This window comes from Symphalangus syndactylus, chromosome 9 (genome assembly GCF_028878055.3).
Source record: "Symphalangus syndactylus isolate Jambi chromosome 9, NHGRI_mSymSyn1-v2.1_pri, whole genome shotgun sequence".
NCBI classification, from domain to species: Eukaryota; Metazoa; Chordata; class Mammalia; order Primates; family Hylobatidae; genus Symphalangus; species Symphalangus syndactylus.
In genome coordinates, this window is record NC_072431.2 from 22779987 (window position 1) to 22800803 (window position 20817).

At 39.8% G+C, this 20817-nt stretch overlaps 1 protein-coding gene and 1 pseudogene across 1 annotated transcript; both read left to right on the forward strand.

Annotated features, from left to right (window-relative positions):
* Positions 1-2706: 2706 nt before the first annotated feature.
* On the forward strand, positions 2707-3285 carry LOC129489247 (large ribosomal subunit protein uL6-like; annotated as a pseudogene).
* A 5232-nt stretch (positions 3286-8517) lies between these two features.
* Positions 8518-19006, forward strand: DTD2 (D-aminoacyl-tRNA deacylase 2). The gene is made up of 3 exons (XM_055291604.2): positions 8518-8748; positions 12669-12738; positions 17533-19006. Exons 1-3 carry the CDS (start codon positions 8638-8640, stop codon positions 17856-17858), a joined length of 507 nt encoding a protein of 168 aa, XP_055147579.1. The 5' UTR covers positions 8518-8637; the 3' UTR covers positions 17859-19006.
* The last annotated feature ends 1811 nt before the right edge of the window (positions 19007-20817 follow it).

Sequence of the window (20817 nt, forward strand, 5' to 3'; positions counted from 1 at the left end):
TGGATGCAAAACTGGCAAAACTAGGCAATATCCACGGGGTAATAATCAGTTTCATTACACTAAAGACAATTTTACATTTTTATAGATAGGAATGATTTGAAGATAGAAGTGTAATTCTATCTCTGCAGAGTTGTTAAGACAGCCTGGTCAAAGATAAGTAAACTCTATAAGATAGCCCTATAGGACCAGGTAATTCTCTTTTTTATTTTTATTTTTTTTATTTTTGAGAAGGAGTCTCGCTCTGTTGCCCAGGCTGGAGTGCAGTGGCGTGATCTCGGCTCACTGCAAGCTCCGCCTCCCAGGTTCACGCCATTCTCCTACCTCAGCCTCCCGAGTAGCTGGGACTACAGGCACCCACCACCACGCCTGGCTAATTTTTTGTATTTTTAGTAGAGACGGGGGGGGTTTCACCGTGTTAGCAAGGATGGTCTCGATCTCCTGACCTCATGATCCGCCCACCTCGGCCTCCCAAAGTGCTGGGATTACAGGCGTGAGCCACTGCGCCTGGCAGGACCAGGTAATTCTCAGAGGCTCCAGCATTCCATTACAATAATATCCACAAATCTCTTTTGCCCAATTCAAAATCTTTCACAATTTCTTTCTAAAAAGGATACAGGACCCAAATTACAAAAAGCCCTTAACACAGACTGGCCTGACTTGGCAAAAAGGCTAAAAGACATACACAAATATTCAAAAGGTCATAGAATGCATTGCTAAGTTATTACAATACTGTAAACTGAAAAATAACCCAAAGATCAAGATAATTTATCAGCCTCCCCTGGGAAACCTTCTACAGACTGCCAAAAATATACATCATTGCCTTAGAGTTAAAAGCACTTGTTTATGTTACCTAGGCAACACAATAGCAAATGGTGCAGTAATAAAATAAGAATTAAAAAAGCAAATTGAATAAAGTAACAATCAATATTAAATTTCAATCTAAAATCCATCTCCTTCCTGGTTATACAAACTATTCATCTTAAATATAGAGTCAGCTATTAGGTGGAAACTATTATTTTTCCAGGCCTTATATTTTCATGTGGAGGGACTTCAACAGGACCGATACTCCTGGACTCAGTCTCTGCCTATGGTAAGAAACAGCTCTATGACAACATTTGTGATTGTAGGCCAGCCACGGTGGCTCATGCCTGTAATCCCAGCACTTTGGGAGGCCGAGGCAGCCAGATCACTTGAGCTCAGGAGATCGAGACCAGCCTGGGCAACATGGTAAAATCTCATCTCTACAAAAAATACAAAAATTCGCCAGGCATAGTAGCGCTTGCCTGTAGTCCCAGCTACTAAGGAGGCTGAGTTGGGAGAATCTCTTGAGCCTGGGAGACAGAAGTTGCAGTGAGCTGAGATCACGCCACTGAACTCTAGCCTGGGCCACAGAGCGAGAACCTGTCTCAAAAAATAAAGACTCTGAGGGAAGAGGAAACAAACAGATTTAAATAAGAGCCTGAAATCAAAAGTACAAGGGCAAATGCTTCAAACCACAACCATGTGTGTGTATGTATATATATACATATATACATACACACACACACACACACATACATATACAAATAATGTATATAAATATGTATTTATATATATGTATTTTTTAAGACAGAGTCTCCCTCGGTCACCCAGGCTGGAGTGCAGTGGTGTCATCTCAGCTCCCTGCACCCCTCACCTCCCAGGCTCAAGAGATTCTCTCATCTCAGCCTCCCGAGTAGCCAGGACTACAGGTATGTGCCACCACACCCAGTAAATTGTTGTATTTTTGGTAGAGATGGGGTTTTGCTGTGTTGCCCAGGCTGGTCTCAAACTTCTGAGCTCAAGTGATCTGCCTGCCTTGGCCTCCCAAAGTGCTGGGATTACAGGTGTGAGCCACTGTGCCTGGTTAATTTTTGCATTTTTTGTAGAGATGGGGTTTCACCATGTTGCCCAGGCTGGTCTTGAATTCCTGGGTTCAAGTGGTCCACCCACCTTGGCCTCCCAAAGTGCTGGGATTACAAGCACGAGCCACCTCGCCTGGCCTTTCCTCGGAGTCTTAATGTATGTGGCAAGTGTCTTGAACTCAGAATTCACATGGGCCTTTCACACCTCAGTTTCAGATGCCCTAGTGGAAGACTGACTGTCTCTCAGTGATTGTATTGGACACCCATAAAGTGAAATTTGCACAGGCCCAATCAGATTATCCTAAATATTCTCTTAAGATTTTTGTGTGATGCGATAACAGACAGAAGCTTAATTTCACTTTTTTTTTTCTTTGAGACTGAGTCTTGCTTTGTTACCCACACTGGAGTGCAGTGGCACAATCTCAGCTCACTGCAGCCTCCACCTCCCGGGTTCAAGCAATTCTCCTGCCTCAGCCTCCTGAGTAGCTGCAGGCTACGATTACAGGCACGTGCTACCATACCCAGCTAACTTTTGTATTTTTAGTAGAGACGGGGTTTCACCATGTTGGCCAGCTGGTATCAAACTCCTGGCCTCAAGTGATCCATCCACCTCAGCCTCCCAAAGTGCTGGGATTACAGGCGTGAGCCACCATGCCTCGCCTCGCTTTTACAAATGTAGTTTTATTAGCATTATCTGTTCACCTCAATAGATAATTGTCCCATATTCTTAAGCTAAAATAATTGCTCTTGAATACACAGTCCCCTTATGGGCTACAAGAATGTGATGACGAGACATTCTCTCTTTGCGGCATGTACTGTCAGAATGAAGACCATTCTCAGCAATCAGAGAGTCAACATTCCAGAAAATGTTGATATCACTCTGAAGAAACACAGTTACTGTGAAGGGCCCCAGAAGAACCCTGCAGAAGGACTTCAATCACATCAATGTAGAACTCAGTCTCTCCTTGGAAAGAAAAGGAAGAGCCTCCAGGTTGACAATCGGTGGGGAAAGAGAAAGGAACTGGCTACCATTCACACTATTTGTAGTCATGTGCAGAACATGATCAAGGGTGCTACTGTGGGCTTCCTTTACAAGACGAAGTCTCTGTAAGCTCACTTCCTCATCAATATCGTATTCTGGGAGAACAGGTCTGTTGTTGAAATCCACAATTTCTTGGGTAAAAAATACATCCGCAGGGTTCGAATGAGGATAAATGTTGTTTGTTCAGTATCTCAAGCCCAGAAAGATGAATTAATCCTTGAAGGAAATGACATTGAGCTTGTTTCAAATTCAGTTGCTTTGATTCAGCAGGCCACAACAGTTAAAATCAAAGACATCAGACAATTTTTGGATGGCATCTATGTCTCTGAAAAAGGAACAGTTCAGCAGGCTAATGAATAAGATCTAAGAGTTGCCCAGCTTCTGAAACAAGATGCCAGATGAATCCTAAAATCTGTTTGTGATTTTTTTTTTTTTAGACAGTCTTGCCCTGTCACGCAGGCTGGAGTGCAGTGGAACAATCACAGCTCACTGCAGCCTCAACTTCCTGGGCTCAAGCAACCCTCCCGCCTCAGCCTCCCAAGTAGCTGGGACTACAGGCACGCACCAACATGCCTGGCTAATTTTTTTGTATTTTTTGTAGAGACGGGGTTTTGCTATGTTGCCCAGGCTTGTCTCAAACTCCTGGACTCAAGCAATCCTCCTTCCTCAGCCTTCCAATGTGCTGGGATTGCAGGGGTGAGCCACCGCACCTAGCCTTATTTGTGATATTTTAATTATGTAATAAAATACCTATTGATTTGGGACTTTTTCTGAAAAACAAAACAATTACAGCTATCACCCAAAATGTAATTGTTTCATAAAATAACCCCTTGTAATTAGAAAACTGGGTATACAGATGAGGGGTATATTTTCCCACTAAATTATCCTGTAGAAGGTAAGTATTGATATTTCTCTCTGTCCATAGAAGCTGGAAGTAGTTGCTGCCCTGGGTCTTCTCAGTGTGTCCTTTCAGATCCACTCTCCATCCTTCTATATCCTATTCTGTGTCCCAGGAGGCTTTTTTTATGTACTGAATCAACCCTTACTCTAACTTCCAGCTGGGTATAGCCAATGAGAGAAATGGCAGACAATCGAAGGTAGGAGGAGAGGGAAAACAGGCTGCAGTTTGGCAGAGGCTGCATTTCTCTATGGTGTGTCACAGGTCCTGTCAAGTGTGACCCACAGTTCTTGCTGGTTCTTGAAGAAAACTATTCCTTTCTCTTACCCCTTCAGAATGGTAACTGTTTCCTGTTGTTGCTAGCCCTGGGTCCTTCACTATCCCCTCTTGGTTTTCCTTAACCTTTCACATACCTGGTTAACGATCCCTTCATTCAACCTTCATTCAACTCTCTTATTCTCGTCACTCTTTCTTTCTTTCTCTCTTTTTCTTTCTTTCTTTTTCTTTCTTTCTTTCTTTTTCTCTCCTTCCTTCCTTTCTCTCTCCTTTCTTCCTTCCTTCCTCTCTCTCTTTTCTTTTCTTTTTTAGATGAAATCTTACTGTGTCACCCAGGCTGAAGTACAATGGTTCAATCTTAGCTCACTGCAACCCTCGCCTCCTGGGTTCAGGTGATTCTCCCACCTCAGCTTCCCCAGCAGCTGGAATTACAGGCACAAGCCACCACGCCTGGCTACTTTTTGTATTTTAGTAGAGATGGGGTTTCACCATGTTGGCCAGGCTGGTCTCGAACTCCTGAGCTCAAGTGATCTACCTGCCTCGGCCTCCCAAAGTGCTTGGATTACAGGTGTGAGCCACCATGCCTGACCTTCTTTCTTTTTTCAGTAGAGATGGGGGTCCCACCATCTTGCCCAGGCTGGTGTCAAACTCTTGGGCTGAAGTGATTCTCCAGCCTCAGCCTCCCAAAGTGCTGGGATTACAGGCATGAGCCACCACCATGCTCAGCTTCTCTTCACCTTTTGAAAGTATGCCATCTGTTTTCTGTCAAGAAAACAGCTTAGACAATTTTTCCAGGCCAAAATTATATCTGCCACTGGATAGAACTTTAGGAACCTAATTTTTCATTTATATGTTATAGTAGACAAAACTACTTTTTCGGAAATCCTTAAATCCACCTTCGTATATAACCAGCATAGCTATTCATCCAAATGCATGTCCTAATTTGGCCTTACCTGTCCACTGCCTTACCTGTTTTCAATATACAGTGTAACCTCCCCATTTGCTCTTTTGATCTCTAAATCACAGTGTCTTGGTCAATGATATAAAATACCCTACTCCACAAGCCCTTGCCATGGACTAAACCTTGAACGATCCCATTGTTCAACGCTTCTCAAAAGCCCCGTTGAGAAAATTGATTAGGATTAAGTGAACTACACAAAGTTCATGCATTGATCTCTGGTAGAGTAGGACCGTCACAGTAGTATATTTAGACCATATTACATCTGAAGGCTTGCTTTTATTTTGGGGTTACATCAAGGGATTCTGATTTTATCAAGGAAAAATTAAAGAAATTGCCCTAGAAAATCTGATACTACATTTGCTGTAGGGACGTAGTTTAGCGTATTTCTCACTATCTCCTGTGCTTAGTACTTGGGGTCATAGTTAGGTGTCTTCCACAAAAAAATTTTCTCACCCTCTTTGTTCGAGTTCTCATTTACCAAGCAACATCCTGATTTCTGTGTTACTCTCTCTACATAAAAATAATATGTTGGTCATACTGATTTTGAGTATTTCTCATAATTAATAAAGAGACTTCTGAATATGATCTAGCTTCCTATGCTTAACCACAGGGGGAAACATGCTGAGCATGCCCTATGTGAGAATTTCCACTCCATGTCATGGCAATATTTCTTGTTATAAATGACTGAATTAGTATTCTGGTTCTACCCCTATCTAATGTGCATTTTAGTTAATGTTAACCAATTTCTCAGAACCTGGTTATCTCCCTAAGCAATGAAAAAAAAAATCTCTGGGCTTTAAACTAGAAGGCTAGATCCTGTCCTCCCTAAGATAAAATACCTACCTCTTTCAGTTGCACTTGTTTTTTTTTTTTTTTTTTTGGACGAAGTCTCACTCTGTTGCCCAGGCTGGAGTGCAGTGGCACAATCTGGGCTCACTGCAAGCTCTTCCTCCTGGGTTCACGCCATTCTCCTGCCTCAGCCTCCCAAGTAGCAGGGACTACAGGCGCCTGCCACCACACCCGGCTAATTTTTTGTATTATTTAGTAGAGACTAAAAACGGTTTCACCGTGTTAGGTAGGATGGTCTCGATCTCCTGACCTCGTGATCCACCCTCCTCGGCCTCCCAAAGTGCTGGGATTACAGGCGTCAGCCACTGCACCAGGCCTGCACTTGTATTTATTAACATATTTATTAACAATCCTATATAAAGTCTCAGGTAAGAGGCTCAGCTTAGAGCTAGATCTGAGGAAAAGCTCTGCTTATCCCTAGAACTACGAAATAGATTATACTGCCCTTCCCTATCCTCTCCTATTTACAATCAGGAAGCTTAGCATCAACTCTGAGAAATCTTTTAGAAATGGTTCTCAAACTTTTCATGTTTGTGAAATACTCTGAATGCCAGAATTTAGGGCAGCCAACTTAAATGAATTAAAGAAGTTAAAATAACACTAAATTAGTTATTATGCCATCTCAGAGGACCTAGAACCCATCCACAATTAATCCTCTATCCATATGGTACACTTTCAGTATTGTAGGTATTTGAGAATTATCTCTGCTCAATGATTTCTCATACAATCACAAGGCAAAGCTCTCTCACATTCCAGTGAACCACCATCTTCTTGTAAAGCCAACTTAATGCTATGCTTTGCCTTTAGTTCCAACTTGAAACAAATTGTACAAACTACCCTCAATACTACATACAATGAACATAATTGTTTTATAACAAAAATTGAAGTTATACATTTGTGAAAACTTTGCTGCATACTATATCATCTCAGCACTCCAGTTGAGAACCACTGCCTTACCTGTTTTCAATTTTCCCCATTGTGGCTTACTGACATAATTCTAGTTTCTTTATTCCTAATGATTTAATTCACATTTTACTATTTTATTGCACGCATGTCCTTCCTTCTTAAATTATTTGCAGAATGAAACTAAGTGTTCAAAAAATAAAATACAGAAAGGAAATGCTGTCTTTGGTGGCTACTGTCTATAGTCTTCTGCAAATAGAAGTAAAAAATAAGTGAGCCACAGCCTATTACACTACCTACAGCAATGTCCACGAGATCCTCACTCAATAGGAAGGTTTAAAGTAATTAGTGATTTTTGAGAAGCTAACCATTACCATCCATACTCCATCTATTCTACTCACAGGAAGGGTTTCCCAATTTGTTAAAGACAACCTCTCTGCAGAAAGAGCTCTGTGAATCATATACCCTATTTTCTATAGACCTCCCTATTTCCTGCAACCATATACAAATGAACACCAAAGTCTTCTCTTATTCTGGGACATAGCTAACTGTCTGTACGTCAAAGTTTCTTTCAGGCCTGTAAAATCTGAATCTGAGAGACGGAGAGAAAAGAGACTCAGTAGTTATAATGACATAAAGATGCAGACATGAAGCAATTCAACTTGTCTGTGCTTTGCAGACAAATGTCAACAACTGTTGGAATCCCTGCAATGCAACAATCAGAGATAATGTGAGATTTTGCTTTCTGTTTTTACTAAAAGTGTAAACCTGGCTGCAAGATAACCAGCAAACAAGCAGCTTCGATTTTGTGTACAAAGGACTGTTGATTATGCATGGATTATTTTCTTCAGTCACACTACTTTGTATGGATAGCAACACTGTCAGTGATGTCATCTTTTTAAACAACAGATCCGAATGTATAGGCACATTGTGTCAACTGAGCCCAAATCAATGACCTGAGTAATGCAATCAGGGCAACACTATTATTCCTCATCTAAACCATCCAAGCCCATAGAAAAATAAATGCTAATCTGATGCATGTTTAAGGAATACGTTACATGGGAAAGAAAATCAAGCCCTTGTTTAGTTTTATTTACATTCTAATATGTACTTCCAGAAAATGCATCACAGAATTTACATCATATGCATCAGAATAAGCTGTCTTATTTTTGTATTAGTAGCGGGCTAAGTTATTAACAATCATACTTTCTTGGATAAGAACATTTTTAATAAGGATATCTTCTAAAGAATGTGTATTCATATAGCATACCAATACCTTTTCACAACTGTGGAATCAGAATGATTTATGGCATTCCCGACAGAGGAAACAGCATTGTTTTATTGATTGGAATAAGGAAAATTTTGAAGGATGTATATATAGCTTTTAGTTCCATCTCCACTTGCTTTATGATTCGATTATTTGTTTACTTACTTTCATATGGGCATAACACGAATTTAAATCAAGCAGATTTAAAATTTTTCAACAATTGGAACCTAAGCTTTCTGAAGTGAAGAATGTTTCTTAAAAGGTTTGTAGGAAAGAGATCTAACGAGTCTTTTCAATCGTTTAATAAAAGTATACACTGAGCGCCTTCTACAGAGTTGGGCAGGTGCTGCGGAGCTTAGCGCTACGCTGGCCTCCAAGACCGCACATCCGGGACCTTCGAGAGTCGGTCCGAGGCCCCGCCCTTTGGAGGGCGGGGCCACTGGGCGATCGGGGCAGACTCTTCGTCGTGCCTCGCCTCGTCTGCCCCGCCTGCGCGTCGAGGGAGGGGCCAGCGACACATGGCCTAGTACCCGTCCGGCCGCGGCGTTGGCTTAAGCCATGGCTGAGAGTAGCCGGGTTCCTCAGGCCCGGGCGCTCCTGCAGCAGTGCCTGCACGCCCGGCTGCAAATTCGCCCAGCCGATGGGGACGCCGCGGCCCAGTGGGTGGAGGTAACGTCAGCCCGGCAGCTCTCGTTATCTTCCGGCGTGCGCGGCGGTTTTTTCCGCGTTGTCTCGGTGACTCGTCCGCTCTGTGTCTCTCTGAGACCGGCGGTCCGGCCGCGGGGATACCGGGTCAGCTTGAAGCTGGCCGCGGTGGCCTGCCTGGCTGCGCTTGTCTTTTCGGTCCTGCATCACCGTTCCCCAGCGCCAGTTGTAGCCTCCGAGAGGAAGAGCGCGTCTCCCTTCTTGGGGGGACCACGGGGATTTGAAACTGAGTTCGGTGGACTTCAGGCCTTACTGTCTCAGACCCCTTGCAGCTCGTGGCCTATGCTGGTCGGGGGCAAGCTTGTAGGTCAGGTTTGCTGCAAGAGTTCATGATCTGCTTTGACTTAGCCTTAACCTCAGATCACGTCGAATTCCCCCTTATGTTGACTTGGTCTTAGCTTAGAAATGAGATTTCCTAAGAAACAATTCTATTTCAAGAAGCCTTTTAAAAATTTTGACCTATTTCCAACTGAGAAACAAAGACCACTACTTTTATAACAATGTTGCATTGTTATCAAACACATTTCTCCAAAGAATTTAAAACATTTATGTCACTATGAGTTCCTTCTACTTTCGTACATACTTTCCTTTTTAAGACAGCCTGCCCCCACTGCATACAAAAACAAATAAAATTTTCTTTAAGGCCTCTGACGTAGTTTTGGAGTACATTGAAATGTAAGAAAAAAATTAGTTCATAATTAAGACTTGTAAATACTCAGAAACTTCAGTGTAGCAAAATCTCATTCGCTCATCTTTTCTGCTGAATTCGGTCCCAGATCTAGCATTACTTAAAACAATTTTAGTTATTATTTTATATTTATTTTATTTTTTATATTTTATTTATTTATTTATTTATTTATTTATTTTGAGATGAATTCTCGATCTGTCGCCCAGGCTGGAGTGCAGTGGCACGATCTCGGCTCACTGCAACCTCCGCCTCCCGAGTTCAAGCAATTTTCCTTCCTCAGCTTCCCAAGTAGCTGGGACAACAGGCGCAAGCTACCATGCCCGGCTAACTTTTGTATTTTTAGCAGAGACGGGGTTTCGCCATTTTGGCCAGGCTTGTCTAGAACTCCTGACCTCAGGTGATCCACCTGCCTCAGCCTCCCAAAGTGCTGGGATTACAGGCCTGAGCCACCGCGCCCCGCCTACTTATTATTGTAAATAGTACCCGTGAACTATATGATGTGTGGGTGATTATTCTAAAATCAGAATCTGTTGCCCTGTGCTAATTTGGAAATATAAGCATAGAGATTCCTGTATTCTTATCTCTCTCCTTTCCCAGAAATTCACTTTTCTTATTTCTTATTTTTGTTATGATTTTTTGTGAGGTCTTGATTTCCTTATTTGAAATTGTATTATTTTATTTTGCCATCCTATCTAAATAATTAACTGGCCAGGCGCGGTAATCCCAGCACTTTGGGAGGCCGAGGCCGGCGGATCACTTGAGGTCAGGAGTTTGAGACCAGCCTGGCCAACATGGTGAAATCCCGTCTCTACTAAAAATACAAAAATTAGCTGGGCTTGGTGGTGTGCACCTGTAATCCCAGCTACTCGGGAGGCTGAGGCAGGAGAATCTCTTGAACCCGGGAGGCGGAGGTTGCAGTGAGCCAAGATTGTGCCCAGCCTGAGCCACAGAGTGAGACCTCATCCAAAAAATAATAATAAAATAATTATCCTTTTTTTTTTTTTTTTGAGACGGTGTCTCGCTCTCTCGTCCAGGCTGGAGTGCAGTGGCGCAATCTCGGCTCGCTGCAACCTCCGCCTCCCTGGTTCACGCCATTCTCCTGCCTCAGCCTCCCAAGCAGCTGGGACCACAGGCGCCCGCCACCACACCCGGCTAATTTTTTGTAGTTTTAGTAGAGACGGAGTTTCACCATGCTAGCCAGGATGGTCTCGATCTCCTGACCTTGTGATCCGCCCGCCTCGGCCTCCCAAAGTGCTGGTATTGCAGGCTTGAGCCACCGTGCCCGGCCGAATTATCCATTTTTATAGTTGCCTCCAGACACTATAAATTGCAAACTATCAGTCATTGAGTTTCCTTCCATGCTTATTTATCTTTTTTATGTTGTCCAGGCTACATCTCCTTATGCAAAATCACATGTATTTTATTGCTGGCATCCAAACTATCAGTTTTTGTTTATAAACTTTAAAACTATTTTAAAGGCTTTCCCTTTCACTCCTACACACATAACTAAATTACTTTAAAGAGCTGACAAGTAATTTAGATGGTGAGAAAATGTAAATTCTTTCTTCTTACATATTCTCTACCCTGTTCTATTATTAAAAGTTCTTGTTTTTTTAGAAACAGCATTTTAATTGTCAAGATTTGAAGGTTACTTTCTTTGCTTGTTCTTAGTTTCATTCATTTAGAACTTTGCTGTCACAGACTAATGTTTTTGTTCCTGGTAAGTGAACTTTTTAAAGCTACAGTGAGAATTATCTGTATTTTTCTATATATTTGAAATGTTTTATACCAAAGAAGTTGTAAGGAAAGTGATTTTTCACTTGAAGAGAAGTCTCAACTTAAGATCTATTATGGAATAAATGAAAGGCAAAGACCTTGAGGAGATAACCTTAGTGGAAAGAACAGGTATCGTTCTGCAAATGATTAGGTATTTAATTCTGACATTGCATGTGTCCAAATATAAATATGCTTAAGATTTCGATTCATGATGAAAACAATACTAGTGGAGAGGCCTGTGACAGTAGTGCAAATACCTATAATAACTTGCCAGCTTCTTATGGGTATGCATTGGAGGCCCTTGCCTATTGTTTCAGTAGCATGATTGCACTTTTTAAAACTCACTTCTTTTCCAGGTAAATCACGTGTGAGTGCAGAGCTGCATTTACATTTATCTAGAAAATTCTTTGGATAACACATAGAGCCTGGAACATATAGTTGAATGTTAATGCAATCAACAGATAAATTGAATCCCTATCATGTACAAAACAGCCTGTAAAGTGCTTTGGAAGTTAAAATGTGAAATAAATTGTGCCTCTGCCCTTAAATTTATTTTTACATACTCATTTAATAAACACTAATATAGCACTTACTATGAACCAGGCACTGTGTTTAAGTACTTGACAAATATTAACTCATTTAATCTTCCTAATAGCTCCTGGAGTCAAGATTAATTTACAGAATCAAAAAATCTAATGATTCACTCAGAAGCAGAATCAAAGTCACTATTCAAATGTCTCTTTTCTGTATAGTCTCTGTCCTACAAGATCTAAGATATATCCAAGTCATTATGTAAAATAAATAAGCCTATATTCCTGATAACAACCAACCTTTTAATGTAGAACTTACTGTCACAAATGCAATTTTCAAGTCCTAATCATGTTTATATAAAGCATTAACAACAACAACAAGTAATTGGACAGTTTCCTGGAGTTTATAGAAATAGAATCAGACCCTTATTTTCATTATCTGTAAGTAAATGGATTAGGGGAAATAAAGAGAGATGATGTCAAAAGATATCAGTCACATGTTTATCCATCAGCTGTATTTGGTATAATGTGAATTCACTTGGCATTGAATAAATGGGGCCCAGCAAACGAAATGTTTCTGAGTCTGTCACCCTTACTTGGGAAAAGGCTGGTTGATCGTCTTAATGATTTTGATTAGAAATAAATATTTGAAGGTATAACTAGTCTTCACTGCTCTTGGCTATATTTTAAACTTAATTTTTGAAAGAAATAGATGATTGAAACTTGAAAAATATTTTGTTTTCTCACATGAGAAATCTTTTGTAAAGTTCATTTTCTGTGCTTTTAACCTCTATGTCTATAATATTAATAGTTGTGAAACTGTACCCATTTAGCCCTGTATCTTTACAGATATTGTTGTAATCTGAGTTTACTGTGGTGATTTCTCATAGGTCCAAAGAGGACTGGTGATCTACGTGTGCTTTTTCAAGGGAGCTGATAAAGAACTTCTTCCCAAAATGGGTATGTGTTTGACTTTGTTTCTTTTTTAAGAGTGAGAGGCCAAGTGTGGTGCTCACACCTGTAATCCCAACACGTTGGGAGGCCAAGGCAGGTGGATTACTTGAACCCAGGAGTTAGAAGCCAGCCTGGGCAACATAGTAAGACCTCTTCTCTACAAAAAATAAACAAAAGTAGCTGGGCATGGTGACCTGTGCCTATGGTCCTAGCTACTTAGGAGGCTGAGGCTGGAAGATTACTTGAGGCCAGGAGGTCGAGGCTGCAGTGAGCCGAGATGGTGCCACTGCACTCCAGCCTGGGCAACAGAGCGAGACCCTGTCTCAAAAAAAAAAAAGAGAGTGAGAAAGAACAGTAATAGACAAATGAACCAGAAGGGACAAGAAGCACAATCTTTTTCCTCCCCTTTTATTTTTAAAATAATAAATAATAATTTTACATATTCATGGGATACAAAGTGATATTTTAATACTGTATACAATGTATAACAATCAAACCAGATATGCATTATCTCAAAAATTTGTTATTTGTGTTGTGAACATTTAAAATCCTTTCTTCTAGACTTTTGACAGTATACAATAAATTATAGTTAGCCATATTCATCCTACAGTGCTCCAAAACACCAGAACTCATTCCTCCTATCTAGCTGTAATTTTGTATCCATTAACCAATCCCTGCCCATCCTAAGAAGCATAATCTTAAATTGTGCTGATAAGTTATTAATTACTTAATTCTATCTAGTGTTATTGGCCTTAGCTATTTGCCTGTTTCAAAATTTAAAGTAAGCAAGTATGGTGGAATTTTTTTAAAACATCTGCAGCATTTCAGATGACTTACAGATTGATGTAGAAGAGTGTACACACATACACATACACAAAATGCACTTCAGCCAAGGATACAGAAACTTCCTGGAAGTAGGGTGGTCACACAGGGAGAAACAGATGCTGCATTTCTTAATATAGTTTCCTTTATCCTCCAAAGCCCCTAACAGGGGCAGTAGATGACACTGTATATACAAGATGTGGGTCTCATCAAACCTGGACAACTCAAGTTTATATCATTATTATGGAAGAATTTGTGTTAGCCATATATGCACTTCTTTGTGGAAATAAGAATAGATATAAGGTTCTCCTGGGTCTTGAGCCCAATTCAGTGTCATCACAGCCACACTTCCTCCAAGGACATAGAAAACAGAGTCAATGTTCAGGGATCTCTGAATAGTAATTTATCTACCTGCAGCTTTCTGGTTTCCTGGACAGGCTATAGCACTGTATAGTGATATGTATATATACACTACCTCACATGGCTATAGCATTTCATGTGATAATTACATAGGTTCAGATATACCAAATCAAATCATATACCCTCTCGGGACAGTATTTGGATATAAGGATTATATCCACAAACAAACATACATACAAACTTGAAAGAAAAGAAGCTATCCTTAAGGTTGGGAACAGGTTGTATTCTCCTCATTAGTAAAGGACAGCATCCATTAGTCGGATTAATAAGAAATATTAATTATACAAATGGGCAGTTGAAGCTTACAGAAGTTAACCTACAAGAGCTTCAAGGGCAAATAGGCCAATGAGAAAGAGCTTAGACAAAAAGCTAAAACTCCTAGAGGGAATTTTATACTGACATATCAAACATGTCTGACAACTTTGTCAAAAGATGAAAACCAGACTTAAGAGACTATGCTAGGTGAGAATGAAAAGCCAGCAACTGCAATAGTTTGAAATTTGAATCCAGAAGATAATAAGGAGCTTCCGAAGGGTTAAGAACATAATGTTCTGGTCTGAAGAAGAAAGAAAAAAAAAAAAAAGAGAGAGGCCAGGCGCGGTGGCTCACGCCTGTAATCCCAGCACTTGGGGAGGCCTAGGCGGGCGGATCACGACCATCCTGGCTAACATGGTGAAACCCCGTCTCTACTAAAAATACAAAAAAATTAGCCAGGTGTGGTGGTGGGCACCTGTAGTCCCAGCTACTCGGGAGGCTGAGGCAGAAGAATGGCATGAGCCCGGGAGGCAGAGGTTGCAGTAGCCGAGATCACACCACTGCACTCCAGCCTGGGCAACAGAGCAAGATGCCATTTCAAAAAAAAAAAAAAAGAACATCATGTAATGAGGACTCCTATTGCAGAGAATAATTTGTCAGATCCTAATGCTGGAGTGTTACACATTCTGTCCACTTTCCTAAAGTAATATTTTGCCTTGGATTAAATCTTTTTTTGTCCATAAAAAATGTAGAAATCTTCAAAAACAAGAAGAAAGTTTTTGTCATTCTGACTTAATATTGACTTCGTAAAGTTGTCTTATGGATTCTCAAATGGTTCTTCATCATAATAGGATGAAATATACCTACCATATCCAAACGGCATGTTGTTTTATAGTGATTAAATCCTGTGCACTTCCATATCTGTCTTTGTGAGTTCACTTTAAATACATGCATAAGATTGTACTGAATTTAAAACACCGAGGAGGTCCACCCTAACTCTTGTAGTGGATAGTCTAACACTATCTAACACATGATTTTTTATATCATGATTTTCAGTAAAGAAATATATGACTCTAAGAATCACATTCTACTCGTTTGAGTTGTAAGCAAAGTAAGTCCATCTATTATTAATAGTATTAGCTTGTACTTCCCTCTATTCCAGTAGGCTAAGTAAGTCAATGTGATGGAATTCTCTTAAGCCTCACCTCATATTTATTACATAGATTCAGATATTTCCAATCAAAGCATATATCCCTTGAGAATATAATAACCAGTTATATCCACAAAATCTGAAATAGCATGGTTGACATAGAGATGTGTAGAATCTTCCTCAATTCACCTTCAGTATAATTGGACAGAGGGCCAGAAACCTGTCAATGCTTAACATCCCATATACATCATTAGAGATACTTGATTGATAACCTGTTTTAGGATATTTGAGTTTCCAACATGCCATTAATTCATTGTCTCATTTTAATTCTACTTACTGGTTCTATATTGTATTTATCTACATACTGATATTTGTATACCAACAGCATTAACTGAAATCTCAGTTATAGCCAGTAGAGGGAGGTACGTGGAAACATAATAAATTGTAGCATTACCTCTCAGGCCTGTTATTCCAAAATTGCCTGTTTACTCTGTCACTAGCCTGAGGCCTAGATAGCTAGATAGTGATTTCGAGTGGAATTAAGTGCCCTGGAAAGTTTCCTTACAAGCAGTCAATAAAGACTGCTGGCTAAACAGCAAAGTCCTATTTGTAATAGAGAAAACTAGAGGTGTTTAAAAATAAATGTTAGTTGAGTGAAAATTTATGATGCTTAATGCCTAGCTTAGGAATTCATTTGGGTGTTCACCTTGTCAGGTTTTTACCAGATTAATTCCATGATTTGTAGAGAGGGGTAACCATATGAATATTTACTACAGACCCTCTAATAATTAAAACCGTTAACTACCCCAATAGAAAGCATGCCTTTTAAAGCCTAATTTGAGGGCAGGTGTCTTGAAGTTTACATAGTTCCTTCTACCATTTGCCCTCTCAGGACTATTCTTTGCAAACAGAAGTCATGTATACCTTTATAGAGGTAGGGAGACCCTAGGTCTATTTATATTAGACACTTCTTTTGCTTATTGTTTCAAAAATGGTTAATGTTGAAGTATAAAGGCTTTCTAAGTTTAGGCTTTTAGCTATATATGGATATTTATGGTGGTTTCAACACTTCTTATTAGCTATAGGAAATCTCACAAATGCTATAAAAATAATATCATGTTTTCTTATATGTATATGAAGATAATGCTGTAGCTTTATATCTTTTTATTTACTTTTTCAGTTGTAACAATGAATTTCTGATGATTCTTGCTTTCACCTTTACCCTTCTGTCATGAGTTGTATTTATAAAATGATTAGCTCATGTTAATATTGCCTTTAAGGTTATTAAACAACAAAATTAGCTGGTTTATATTGGGATTGAAACAGGAACCTTTGTTTCCACTTAAAACTCTTGGCAACTAAGTTTAAAATAATAACTGCACTAAAATTTTTATTTGATATTCCATTATAAAGAAGAATTTAGCTGGGCACGGGCTCACGCCTGTAATCCCAACACTTTGGGAGGCTGAGGCGGGCGCATCACGAGGTCAGGAGATCGAGACCACCCTGGCTAGCACGGTGAAACCCCGTCTCTACTAAAAATACAAAAAAATTAGCCAGGCGTGGTGGCACGTGCCTGTAGTCCCAGCTACTTAGGAGGCTGAGGCAGGAGAATCGCTTGAACCCAGGAGGCGGAGGTTACAGTGAGCTGAGATCACGCCATTGCACTCCAGCCTGGGCAACAGAATGAGACTCCGTCTCTAAATAAATACATAAATAAATAAAGCAAGCAAGCAAGCAGAATTTGGTGTGAGGAGGAATTATCCTCAAATTTTTCCGTGGGATTTACTTACTAAATGAAAAGAACAGGAAGGTAAAATCTTCTCATGTATTCCCCCAGGGGAACAATATTTGAGGTTCCAGTGTACAGTTAATTCTTTAGACCTTTCTGGATGAACTTATTGTTAGGTTATCTTAACTGCCGATTCAAATTTAAAATATCATACCATTTTCTGCATGAAAATTGCCTTATTTTTCATGCTTAGATTATTTAGCTTAGTGAAGCAGTATTTTAAATCTAAATAGAGACTTTGGGTTAGAGGCATGAGCTGACAAACTGAATTTTAAACATGAGATTTGCTGACTAAAAACTTGATGGTTTTCTTCATGTTTGCTTTTCGCTTTAAAATGTTTTGCCTTTCTTCCTCACCCAGTTAATACACTGTTAAATGTGAAATTAAGTGAGACAGAAAATGGCAAGCATGTCTCTATATTGGATCTACCTGGCAACATTCTTATTATCCCTCAAGCTACCCTTGGAGGAAGACTAAAAGGAAGAAACATGCAATATCACTCTAACTCTGGAAAAGAAGAAGGGTTTGAACTTTACTCTCAATTTGTGACTCTATGTGAAAAAGAGGTAGCTGCTAATAGCAAGTGTGCTGAAGCTGGGGTTGTAGTGGAACATGGCACTTATGGGAACAGGCAGGTGTTAAAACTGGACACCAACGGACCATTCACACACTTAATTGAGTTTTGAAAATGAAAAACTATTTTCTATAGCTGTTTTCTGGTATGAAATGATCTAAAGTATAATTAGATTTTCTTCCCCTTCATCTTGAATATACTAATCTTCAGTATTTCTAGACAAGAAAATCTTGGGTTTCATATATAACTCTGCACCTGCTAATTGGATGACTTTGCCAAGTCACCTAAACTCTGGATCTCAGTCACCTTTTGTCCTACATTCCTCTACCCTTCTACTTGAAAATTTGAAATATGCTGTCTATTCACTTCATAGTCATTAAGGAAATGTTAATTGATTTTTTGTTTTTGTTTTTTTTTGAGACGGAGTCTCGCTCTGTCGCCAGGCTGGAGTGCAGTGCTGCAATCTCGGCTCACTGCAACCTCCACCTCCTGGGTTCAAGCAATTCTCCTGCCTCAGCCTCCCAAGTAGCTGGGATACAGGCGCACGCCACCATGCCCAGCTAATTTTTTTGTATTTTTAGTAGAGACGGGGTTTCACCATGTTGGCCAGGATGGTCTCGATCTCCTGACCTCATGATCCGTCCACCTCGGCCTCCCAAAGTGCTGGGACTACAGGCATGAGCCACCATGCCTGGCCTCTTAATTGTTTTTTAGTATATGTGCTGCCGAAGCGAGCACTAATTGTTTTTTAAAAATTATGTACATTTTAAGTATTTTGCAATGAAGAAATTCATGCAAACAAGAAAAACACATTTTTTATACCATCAAATTTGTGTAACATGTAATAAAAATAACTATTTGTATTAAAATTAGGTAAACTTCAGCACAACCCAATTATAACTTCGTAAATTTTGTTTACTATTTCAGTTTTCTATATTTCCATATGTAAGTCACCATTTCTTTTAATAATATGCATGAAAATGTAATATAGGGCCAAGTGTGGTGGCTCATGCCTATAATCCCAGCACTTTGGGAGGCCAAGGTGGGAGGATCACTTGAGCCCAGGAGTTTGAGACCAGCCTGGGCAGAATAGCAAGACCCAGTCTCTTCTATATATGTAATACAGAAGTGTTATTGTGTGTTATATTACTTTCCAGGGACATCCAAATGTTTTACATTACTTTAAGAATCTTTACTTGATATAAGAACAAAGTATAAGAGTTTAAAAGTTGTTTTTATTAAACATACTATATAAATGGATTAATGGTCTATTTCTCATTTTTTACCAAAACCATGTGTCTCACTTTTTGTCTTTGCTTTTTAAAGAACTGGTTCATGAAATTAGTGTTAGTTCATAAATTAAGAAGTTCCTTTTCCATTCAATTAGATTGCTATAAAAGGGAGAAAAAGGGAAGCTTCCCATAAGAATAGTTTGAAAACAAATTGACTTGTTCATTTCCATATTATCTGCTTGATGATACGGAGCCAGTGTCAATTTTTCTGTTAGTGAATGTTTTGGACTAGATGTTTGTTCCCATCCCCAAAATTTATATGTTGAAGGCCTTATTAATGTGATGATAGCTGGAGATGGGGCTCCTCCAACCATCCCATCCTGGAACATCCCGGCCTGAGGACACAGCGGGAAGGTGGCTGTCTATAAGCCAGAAAGAAAGTAGTCTCCAGAAACAGACCATGCTGACACCCTTGAGCTTGAACTTTTAATCACCAGAACTGTGAGGAAATAAATTTCTGTTGTTTAAACCACCCAGTCCTATGGTATTTTGTTAGGGCAGTCTGAGCTAGAATGGTGATATAAGATAGACAGCTAGTAAGGTAAACTTTTCAAAGGCAAGAGAGGAAGATGTACAAGAAATTGAAAGAATAATTAAGTCAGAGGTAATATTCAGTTTTGGCAAACTCCCCTGACTTGAGTTGAAAAGGCTTTTTTTTTTTAAGAGTAAAAACCAAATAACTAATTCTAATTGACAAAAAAAGGTAAATAAATAAACATCCTAAGTAGCTGCTGAAATTTCCATTGTGTCTTATAGTTTCTTTAGGTCTGTGTTCCTAAGATGCTTAAAATTTTTATCATGAAAAATCCTATTTTCTCTGTACCCTTCCTGTACTATTCTATTTTGGAAACAGAGAATCAATAACTGGCTTGGTAATGAGCTCATTGTCCTTAACTTTTGCTTTATTGATTCATGATACACTTACTGAAATGTGATAAACTATTCATAAACTTGCAAACTCCAGTTGTCTCAAAGTTTCTCCAGAGAGGTATGTACCTCTTTCAAAAAGATAATGTTACCTATTTTAAAGCATTTTGATTTTATGTCTAGGTGAAATGCTGACTCATGGCCCTTGATTGCTGTTTTAGAGTTCAGGCAATCCTCTTTAAAAAATGTGCTTGAGGTACCTGGGGAGAATAACAATTTCAAGTACATGAAGGGTTGTTAAGCAGAAGGTGATAGGCATCTTTGCTTAATTTCCAGAGAGGCTACAACAAGGGAAAAGGCAAATGAAGTCGTGGATATGAAAATAACTATACCTTGGCTTTCTGTAGCTCTTCTGGCCCAAGGTGCTCAAAGAATCTTCAATAGGTATTTTATCTTCACAGTATATGTATGATGAGGATAGCGCTGTGGAAAGTAAGACAATGCTTAAGGAATTTTCCCAAGGTCACCCAAGAGGGAGGACTAATTTTCTATTTTCTTGACTTTCTTATAGTGACAGTTGTTAAAAATTAAAATGGGGTTGGGCACGGTGGCTCACGCCTGCAATCCCAGCACTTTGGGAGGCTGAGGCGGGCAGATCACAAAGTCAGGAGATCGAGACCATCCTGGCTAACACGGTGAAACCCCGTCTCTACTAAAAATACAAAAAATTAGCCCGGTGTGGTGGCGGGTGCCTGTAGTCCCAGCTACCTGGGAGGCTGAGGCAGGAGAATCACTTGAACCCAGGAGGCAGAGGTTGCAGTGAGCCGAGATCGCGCCACTGTACTCCAGCCTGGGTGAGAGAGCGAGACTCTGTCTCAAAAAAAAAAAAAAAAATTTGAAATTGATCTTGAT